The sequence below is a fragment of the Lithobates pipiens genome, unplaced genomic scaffold (assembly GCF_037356315.1).
Source record: "Lithobates pipiens isolate NorthernLeopardFrog02 unplaced genomic scaffold, aLitPip1_a1.2 Scaffold_35, whole genome shotgun sequence".
NCBI lineage: Eukaryota > Metazoa > Chordata > Amphibia > Anura > Ranidae > Lithobates > Lithobates pipiens.
In genome coordinates this window covers 2,877,128-2,887,577 of record NW_027507811.1, presented here as the reverse complement: position 1 = coordinate 2,887,577, position 10,450 = coordinate 2,877,128, and the positions used below count along the sequence as shown (strand labels likewise).

Here is a 10,450-nt window from a genome sequence, read left to right as displayed (position 1 = left end):
GAATTTGGACGTTCGTGCAATCTACATTTCGTATGTAGGCGCCCGTGACATGGCGTTTATGTTCATGGGGACTAAAAAATTTGGAGGGGGGGGGTAACTTTAATGTTTGCTTTATTTTACGTCACCCGGGGGGGGAGAGACAGAGCCGAGGGGTCACGTGATCGCATTGTAATATAAAATTAAATAGTTCAACTTACCACCATAATGCAGAATCAGTGGAAGTCCTGAGCGTGTCCCTTGCCACATCGCCTGCCACCAGATGCAGCTTGTCCCTCGCCACATCGCCTGCCACCAGATGCAGCTTGTCCCTTGCCACATCGCCTGCCACCAGATGCAGCTTGTCCCTTGCCACATCGCCTGCCACCAGATGCAGCTTGTCCCTTGCCACATCGCCTGCCACCAGATGCAGCTTGTCCCTTGTCACATCGCCTGCCACCAGATGCAGCTTGTCCCTCGCCACATCGCCTGCCACCAGATGCAGCTTGTCCCTCGCCACATCGCCTGCCACCAGATGCAGCTTGTCCCTTGCCACATCGCCTGCCACCAGATGCAGCTTGTCCCTTTCCACATCGCCTGCCACCAGATGCAGCTTGTTCCTCGCCACATCTCCTGCCACCATATGCAGCTTGTCCCTCGCCACATCGCCTGCTACCAGATGCAGCTTGTCCCTTTCCACATCGCCCGCCACCAGATGCAGTTTGTCCCTCGCCACATCTCCTGCCACCATATGCAGCTTGTCCCTCGCCACATCGCCTGCCACCAGATGCAGCTTGTCCCTTGCCACATCGCCTGCCACCAGATGCAGCTTGTCCCTCGCCACATCGCCTGCCACCAGATGCAGCTTGTCCCTCGCCACATCGCTTACCACCAGATGCAGCTTGTCCCTTGCTACATCTCCTGCCACCAGATGCAGCTTGTCCCTTGCCACATCTCCTGCCACCAGATGCAGCTTGTCCCTTGCCACATCGCCTGCCACCAGATGCAGCTTGTCCCTTGCCACATCTCCTGCCACCAGATGCAGCTTGTCCCTTGCCACATCGCCTGCCACCAGATGCAGCTTGTCCCTTGCCACATCTCCTGCCACCAGATGCAGCTTGTCCCTTGCCACATCGCCTACCACCAGATGCAGCTTGTCCCTTGCCACATCGCCTGCCACCAGATGCAGCTTGTCCCTTGCCACATCGCCTGCCAGCAGATGCAGCTTGTCCCTTGCCACATCTCCTGCCACCAGATGCAACTTGTCCCTTGCCACATCTCCTGGCACCAGATGCAGCTTGTCCCTCGCCACATCGCCTGCCACCAGATACAGCTTGTCCCTCGCCACATCACCTGCCACCAGATGCAGCTTGTCCCTCGCCACATCGCCTGCCACCAGATGCAGCTTGTCCCTTGCCACATCGCCTGCCACCAGATGCAGCTTGTCCCTCGCCACATCGCCTGGCAACAGATGCAGCTTGTCCCTTTCCACATCTCCTGCCACCAGATGCAGCTTGTCCCTTGCCACATCGCCTACCACCAGATGCAGCTTGTCCCTTGCCACATTGCCTGCCACCAGATGCAGCTTGTCCCTTGCCACATCGCCTGCCACCAGATGCAGTTTGTCCCTTGCCACATCGCCTGCCACCAGATGCAGCTTGTCCCTTGCCACATCTCCTGCCACCAGATGCAACTTGTCCCTTGCCACATCTCCTGGCACCAGATGCAGCTTGTCCCTTGCCACATCGCCTGGCACCAGATGCAGCTTGTCCCTTGCCACATCGCCTGCCGCCAGATGCAGCTTGTCCCTTTCCACATCGCCTGCCGCCAGATGCAGCTTGTCCCTTGCCACATCGCCTGCCACCAGATGCAGCTTGTCCCTTGCCACATCGCCTGCCACCAGATGCAGCTTGTCCCTTGCCACATCGCCTGCCACCAGATGCAGCTTGTCCCTTTCCACATCGCCTGCCACCAGATGCAGCTTGTTCCTCGCCACATCTCCTGCCACCATATGCAGCTTGTCCCTCGCCACATCGCCTGCCACCAGATGCAGCTTGTCCCTTTCAACATCGCCTGCCACCAGATGCAGTTTGTCCCTCGCCACATCTCCTGCCACCATATGCAGCTTGTCCCTCGCCACATCGCCTGCCACCAGATGCAGCTTGTCCCTTGCCACATCGCCTGCCACCAGATGCAGCTTGTCCCTCGCCACATCGCCTGCCACCAGATGCAGCTTGTCCCTCGCCACATCGCTTACCACCAGATGCAGCTTGTCCCTTGCTACATCTCCTGCCACCAGATGCAGCTTGTCCCTTGCCACATCTCCTGCCACCAGATGCAGCTTGTCCCTTGCCACATCGCCTGCCACCAGATGCAGCTTGTCCCTTGCCACATCTCCTGCCACCAGATGCAGCTTGTCCCTTGCCACATCGCCTGCCACCAGATGCAGCTTGTCCCTTGCCACATCTCCTGCCACCAGATGCAGCTTGTCCCTTGCCGCATCGCCTACCACCAGATGCCGCTTGTCCCTCGCCACATCGCCTGCCACCAGATGCAGCTTGTCCCTTGCCACATCGCCTGCCACCAGATGCAGCTTGTCCCTTGCCACATCTCCTGCCACCAGATGCAACTTGTCCCTTGCCACATCTCCTGGCACCAGATGCAGCTTGTCCCTTGCCACATCGCCTGCCACCAGATACAGCTTGTCCCTCGCCACATCACCTGCCACCAGATGCAGCTTGTCCCTCGCCACATCGCCTGCCACCAGATGCAGCTTGTCCCTTGCCACATCGCCTGCCACCAGATGCAGCTTGTCCCTCGCCACATCGCCTGCCACCAGATGCAGCTTGTCCCTTTCCACATCGCCTGCCACCAGATGCAGTTTGTCCCTCGCCACATCTCCTGCCACCATATGCAGCTTGTCCCTCGCCACATCGCCTGCCACCAGATGCAGCTTGTCCCTTGCCACATCGCCTGCCACCAGATGCAGCTTGTCCCTCGCCACATCGCCTGCCACCAGATGCAGCTTGTCCCTCGCCACATCGCTTACCACCAGATGCAGCTTGTCCCTTGCTACATCTCCTGCCACCAGATGCAGCTTGTCCCTTGCCACATCTCCTGCCACCAGATGCAGCTTGTCCCTTGCCACATCGCCTGCCACCAGATGCAGCTTGTCCCTTGCCACATCTCCTGCCACCAGATGCAGCTTGTCCCTTGCCACATCGCCTGCCACCAGATGCAGCTTGTCCCTTGCCACATCTCCTGCCACCAGATGCAGCTTGTCCCTTGCCACATCGCCTACCACCAGATGCCGCTTGTCCCTCGCCACATCGCCTGCCACCAGATGCAGCTTGTCCCTTGCCACATCGCCTGCCACCAGATGCAGCTTGTCCCTTGCCACATCTCCTGCCACCAGATGCAACTTGTCCCTTGCCACATCTCCTGGCACCAGATGCAGCTTGTCCCTTGCCACATCGCCTGCCACCAGATACAGCTTGTCCCTCGCCACATCACCTGCCACCAGATGCAGCTTGTCCCTCGCCACATCGCCTGCCACCAGATGCAGCTTGTCCCTTGCCACATCGCCTGCCACCAGATGCAGCTTGTCCCTCGCCACATCGCCTGGCAACAGATGCAGCTTGTCCCTTTCCACATCTCCTGCCACCAGATGCAGCTTGTCCCTTGCCACATCGCCTGCCACCAGATGCAGCTTGTCCCTTGCCACATTGCCTGCCACCAGATGCAGCTTGTCCCTTGCCACATCGCCTGCCACCAGATGCAGTTTGTCCCTTGCCACATCGCCTGCCACCAGATCCAGCTTGTCCCTTGCCACATCTCCTGCCACCAGATGCAGCTTGTCCCTTGCCACATCGCCCGCCACCAGATGCAGCTTGTCCCTTGCCACATCTCCTGCCACCAGATGCAGCTTGTCCCTTGCCACATCTCCTGCCACCAGATGCAGCTTGTCCCTTGCCACATCGCCCGCCACCAGATGCAGCTTGTCCCTTGCCACATCGCCTGCCACCAGATGCAGCTTGTCCCTCGCCACATCACCTGGCACCAGATGCAGCTTGTCCCTTTCCACATCTCCTGCCACCAGATGCAGCTTGTCCCTTGCCACATCGCCTACCACCAGATGCAGCTTGTCCCTCGCCACATCGCCTGCCACCAGATGCAGCTTGTCCCTCGCCACATCGCCTGCCACCAGATGCAACTTGTCCCTTGCCACATAGCCTGCCACCAGATGCAGCTTGTCCCTTGCCACATCTCCTGCCACCAGATGCAGCTTGTCCCTTGCCACATCGCCTACCACCAGATGCAGCTTGTCCCTTGCCACATCGCCTGCCACCAGATGCAGCTTGTCCCTTGCCACATCTCCTGCCACCAGATGCAGCTTGTCCCTTGCCACATTGCCTGCCACCAGATGCAGCTTGTCCCTTGCCACATCGCCTATGATGTCCCTTGCCACATCTCCTGGCACCAGATGCAGCTTGTCCCTTGCACCTGCCACCAGATACAGCTTGTCCCTTGCCACATCACCTGCCACCAGATGCAGCTTGTCCCTCACCACATCGCCTGCCACCAGATGCAGCTTGTCCCTTGCCACATCGCCTGCCACCAGATGCAGCTTGTCCCTCGCCACATCGCCTGGCAACAGATGCAGCTTGTCCCTTTCCACATCTCCTGCCACCAGATGCAGCTTGTCCCTTGCCACATCGCCTGCCACCAGATGCAGCTTGTCCCTTGCCACATCGCCTGCCACCAGATGCAGCTTGTCCCTCGCCACATCGCCTGGCAACAGATGCAGTTTGTCCCTTGCCACATCGCCTGCCACCAGATGCAGTCTGAGACGACCGAAACGTGGCGGGAGGGGGTGGGCACCTCTCTCGCCGCCAATAAAAGTGATCTTGCGGCGTATCCGCCACTGAGACCACTTTTATTTTAGTGGACCATTTCAGAAAATACCGGGATCGTGGCAGCTATCTGCTGCCATAACCCCCTGGTATTTGACGTCAAAGTACTGGCGTATATATCGACGACGGGTGGTCCTGAAGTCGGTAATGAAGAACGTGGAAGGAAGTAGTAGGAGAAAGGGTTGGGGATCTCCCGATACCAGCAGCAGATCACTTATGGACTCCTTGGATCCAGAAAAAGTACAGCTGCACATTAGTACAACCTTTGAGCCGACCCGGCGATACTTCAAGCAGGTTTTCAGATGTAGAACAAGATTCGGCTTCACAGTGTCGGGACCTATAAGCCGACCCGTCGACACTGTAAGCAGGATTTAGATGTAGGCGCCTCCTTCAAACGAGTCACCAGGCCCTTCCGGAAGACCAGCCTGCATCCTGGCTCTCTCCACCATGGGTCCTCCCCCTGGATCTTCTCTATTTGGTTTGGTTTCCTCTACCCTGGACAAGACAGCCTAAGGACCACCTCCAGGATTAGTATGCCCCAGATAGGCTTCTAGGCCTACTTGCAGAGCTCACTTCAGCAGCACATCCGCAGGCCAGGAGGGCCTGAGGCAAGAGAGTGAGCACATGGCCCAGCCCAAATATATATATATATATCCTCTCCCAGAACGCACCACTGGTCAAGGACCTCCTACTGGGCTGACTGGAAGAAAAATGAATATTGATTATTGAATATTCAGCTCGGTTGAATGTAACTCAACCTAGTTGTACTTCTCATAGTGGCCTGTGGCACCAGTGACTCCAACTGGCGACAGTGAGAAACGTACAACCTAATTGAGTTTAGGGAAAGACCAGATAAGCTGTACAATCAATCTGAGATGCCTACAGCCCCAGCCCGAAACTACATTTATATTATAACCCCAGTTCCGGACCAGGGGGCTACAACAATCCTTTTATAGATGGAGGAATTTCAGGAAAAATACTTCATTATGGCCACTAGATGGAGCTGGCAATCATAGGAGATAACTCTGCTAATTACAATACGGCCAGAATTGATCGCATTTGGGCTAAAGCTTGTCACAGTCATCCAACAAATCTTCTGTACATTGACCCCTTGGTTCCCGTCATCAGTCATGGTTTCCTACAAGTCCCGGAGATATTCTACCCATACACTTATGACTACAGTAGATATCGAAGAACATAAACCAACAATATTAAACCAACCACTGATTCAAAACCAAAATACTGAATTTGGACGTTCGTGCAATCTACATTTTGTATGTAGGCGCCCGTGACATGGCGTTTATGTTCATGGGGACTAAAAAATTTGGAGGGGGGGGGTAACTTTAATGTTTGCTTTATTTTACGTCACCCGGGGGGGAGAGACAGAGCCGAGGGGTCACATGATCGCATTGTAATATAAAGTGAAATAGTTCAACTCACCATAATGCAGAATCGGTGGGAGTCCTGAGCGTGTCCCTTGCCACATCGCCTGCCACCAGATGCAGTTTGTCCCTTGCCACATCGCCTGCCACCAGATGCAGCTTGTCCCTTGCCACATCGCCTGCCACCAGATGCAGCTTGTCCCTTGCCACATCGCCTTCCACCAGATGCAGCTTGTCCCTCGCCACATCGCCTGCCACCAGATGCAGTTTGTCCCTTGCCACATCGCCTGCCACCAGATGCAGTTTGTCCCTTTCCACATCTCCTGCCACCAGATGCAGCTTGTCCCTTGTCACATCGCCTGCCACCAGATGCAGCTTGTCCCTTGCCACATCGCCTGCCACCAGATGCAGTTTGTCCCTTGCCACATCGCCTGCCACCAGATGCAGCTTGTCCCTTGCCACATCGCCTGCCACCAGATGCAGCTTGTCCCTTGCCACATCGCCTGCCACCAGATGCAGCTTGTCCCTTGTCACATCGCCTGCCACCAGATGCAGCTTGTCCCTCACCACATCGCCTGCCACCAGATGCAGTTTGTCCCTTGCCACATCGCCTGCCACCAGATGCAGCTTGTCCCTTGCCACATCGCCTGCCACCAGATGCAGCTTGTCCCTTGCCACATCGCCTACCACCAGATGCAGCTTGTCCCTTGCCACATCGCCTGCCACCAGATGCAGCTTGTCCCTTGCCACATCGCCTGCCACCAGATGCAGCTTGTCCCTTGCCACATCGCCTGCCACCAGATGCAGCTTGTCCCTTGCCACATCACCTGCCACCAGATGCAGCTTGTCCCTTGCCACATCGCCTGCCACCAGATGCAGCTTGTCCCTTGCCACATCTCCTGCCACCAGATGCAGCTTGTCCCTTGCCACATTGCCTGCCACCAGATGCAGCTTGTCCCTTGCCACATCACCTATGATGTCCCTTGCCACATCTCCTGGCACCAGATGCAGCTTGTCCCTTGCACCTGCCACCAGATACAGCTTGTCCCTCGCCACATCACCTGCCACCAGATGCAGCTTGTCCCTCGCCACATCGCCTGCCACCAGATGCAGCTTGTCCCTTGCCACATCGCCTGCCACCAGATGCAGCTTGTCCCTCGCCACATCGCCTGGCAACAGATGCAGCTTGTCCCTTTCCACATCGCCTGCCACCAGATGCAGCTTGTCCCTTTCCACATCGCCTACCACCAGATGCAGCTTGTCCCTTGCCACATCTCCTGGCATCATCTAACCAACAAGACCAGACCTTCTGGAACTTAGAGGGGCATCCTCTATTAGTATAAGTGGCTTGGTACAGAGGCAAATTAGAGGCATCCAAAGGGGCATTGCGGGGGGGAGAGACTTTTTTCCAACACATAGTAATTGCCTTATGAGCCTAAAATAACAGGAGGCTGATAAGGGTCCTTTTATCCACCATCGCAGCCAACAATCCCACCAGACCCAGTAAACATTATTGTGGTGCAAGGGGAAAGACAATTTGTGTTGGGCGACCTGTCACTTCCAATACGTCTTGCCAATATTGTACTATAGCCGGAAAGGTCCAAAAGATGTGAAAAGAATTGGTGCAAGCAGTGCCAGCATGCTGGGGAAAGTGAGGTAATCATCTAAATTGGATAATTGTATCCCTAGCTGAGACTAAATGAGAGAAGGGAAAGTCACAGATCTCTTTCATCGTCCAGTCCAGGAATATCCACAGTCCATTTCTGGAGGAATGAAGATCGCTCGGGACTGGCCACCACGAAAAGATATAATTCAAAGGTGGGCTTCTCCATGTCTGGCGCTTTAAAGAGGAAGTAAACCCTGATGGGTATTACTTCCTCTTTCATTCCCTGCAAAGGTAATAATGGACTACTATGCATCGCATCGCATCGCATAGTAGCCCATTATGTGTCACTTACCTGACGCAGGAGCCAGCGAAGTCACCGATATCCCCTTGTGTACGGAGCCTCCGTCTTCTCGGTGGGTCTCGCTGCACCGACACTGTCATTCGACGGAGCCGCGATGACGTCACTCCCGCGCATGCGCACGGGAGCCGCCACTCGCGGCATTTCACCGTAGACAGCGGTGCCTGTCTTTTTTTTCAAATATCTCCTAAACCGTGTAGGTTTCGGAGATATTTCTTGGACCTACAGGTAAGCCTTGATGTAGGCTTACCTGTAGGTCAAAGTGGTTTGTAAGGGTTTACAACCACTTTAAGGTCAGGATAGCCTCCAGCTCAGAACATGAGAGGGACAATTGGTGCTCTGAAAATTGACAACTGAAGGCATGGGAAACCTGAAGGTATCTAAAATAATAATGGGAGGGTGAATTAAATTTGGATCTAAGGGTATGTAAGTGTAGTAGGCCAGTGCTTCCAGCTATATGCTTCAAGGTTTTTCTTTTCTTCTTTTTCTTTTATATTTGGATATTTGGATCCCCAAGCCTGGGGATCCCGGGGGAGTATAAAAGTGTGGAAGAGAAGGATTCAACCAAAGAGGGATATGTGGAGATGGGGTAGCAGGGGGAGAGATAGGAGGTGTTTATTTCTACCCCCCTTGGTGGGAGTGGAGATGACCCCATCTATAAGGATATTCAGTACATACACACACAGCACAAGGCTGTGTTCACACTACGAGACGTTTCTCAGGTGCTGCAGTTCCTCTGATCTCCACAAGATGGTGATCTCACTTCTACCCAGACAGGAAGTCTCTATGGAAGACAGGAAGTGATGTCAGGTTATAAATAGGCTGTTCCGGGTGAGAGGTGAGTCGAGAAGACGTAGAGAGGAGACATTGCTGGCAGCAGAGGAGGTAATAAGATCTAATTTTCTATTTACACCCAGTAACCCCCCCCCGTCATGTCCGTCCTCTTCCTCCATAGTCACTGTGACGCCTTTTATCTCCAGCAGATGATGATACACACATATATAGTGTGGAGACCTAGATTACCCCCTTCAGGGGCAGAACATTTCCTTCATTTTGGAGATGTGTCGCTGTTCCATCAATTTCACCTTTTCAGTTTATACGATAATACGGAATGGCGGTTTTATTTAGGGGGGGGGGGGGGTTGGGTTTACAAAATGTGCGATTTGAAGGATAATAACAATTCCTGATGTCTGTGAAGGTCCCACACAATTGATGTGTCTGGATGGTGACTGTATCATTGTGTGTGTCAGGTTCCTATAAGGTGTCAGGATGTCACTGTCTATTTCTCCATGGAGGAGTGGGAGTATTTAGAAGGACACAAGGATCTCTACAAGGACGTCATGATGGACAATCAGCCGCCCCTCACATCACCGGGTAAGAGGAGACTTTATTGTAAAGGAGAGAGCAGTACGGAGGCTCCACCCATCCCCCATCATCTGATAAACACATAGAAACAATGTATTCAGTCAGTGTGTGTGTTTCCTACAGATGGATCCAGTAATGGGAACCCACCAGAGAGATGTCCCCGTCCTCTGTATTCACGGGATTCCATACTAAAAGAACACGACTATGCAAAACATCATCAGGTAGATGAGGAACAATTATTGGTAGTTCTGATTTATACACAGCATGTTTGTTACAATGAATATTTTATTATATATTCAGAGTGGAAACCTCGGGGATGATAATATTGTTGTTAAAGAAGAGTATAAAGAGGAGGATGAGGAGTATGGAGTGATGGAGGAGTCTTCTGAAGGACACAAGGATATGATGGAGCCACCAAATACCAGGAACCCACCAGAGAGATGTCCCCGTCCTCTGTATTCCCGGGATTCCACACAGGAAGGTCACACCATCCCCCACCATCATCAGGTAGATAAGGAACAATCACTGATAGTATCATTAGGATTAGAGATGGGCCGAACACCCCCCTGTTCGGTTCGCAGGAGAACTCCCGCCTGAACAGGGGAAAAGTTCGGCCCCCGAACCACCAACTTCATTCGAGTCTATGGGAGCCGAGTATGAGAAAGAGAGTCCCCATTTTGAAGGCTTAAATGCAAGTTATTGCCCATAGAAAGGGGTTAAGGGGGTCAAGGTACCGCCCTTTGGGGACACGTATCAATGCAAAAAAAATTCTAAAAACAATCGTTTTTAACCACTTCCGCTCCGGAAGGTTTTACCCCCATCCCGACCAGGGCATTTTTTGCGATACGCC

At 53.9% G+C, this 10,450-nt stretch overlaps 1 protein-coding gene across 1 annotated transcript; it reads left to right on the top strand.

Moving 5' to 3' along the window:
• Positions 1 to 9,451: 9,451 nt before the first annotated feature.
• LOC143955961 (uncharacterized) lies at positions 9,452 to 10,227 on the top strand. The gene is made up of 3 exons (XM_077466088.1): positions 9,452 to 9,609; positions 9,724 to 9,821; positions 9,901 to 10,227. Exons 1-3 carry the CDS (start codon positions 9,525 to 9,527, stop codon positions 10,195 to 10,197), a joined length of 480 nt encoding a protein of 159 aa, XP_077322214.1. The 5' UTR covers positions 9,452 to 9,524; the 3' UTR covers positions 10,198 to 10,227.
• The last annotated feature ends 223 nt before the right edge of the window (positions 10,228 to 10,450 follow it).

Bases quoted from the DNA above. Each gene is read 5' to 3' on its own strand.
- LOC143955961 (XM_077466088.1), top strand. From the start codon at position 9,525: ATGGAGGAGTGGGAGTATTTAGAAGGACACAAGGATCTCTACAAGGAC. The intron at 9,610-9,723 runs GTAAGAGGAGAC...TGTTTCCTACAG, and splicing joins GCCGCCCCTCACATCACCGG to ATGGATCCAGTAATGGGAAC. The intron at 9,822-9,900 runs GTAGATGAGGAA...TTATATATTCAG, and splicing joins ACTATGCAAAACATCATCAG to AGTGGAAACCTCGGGGATGA.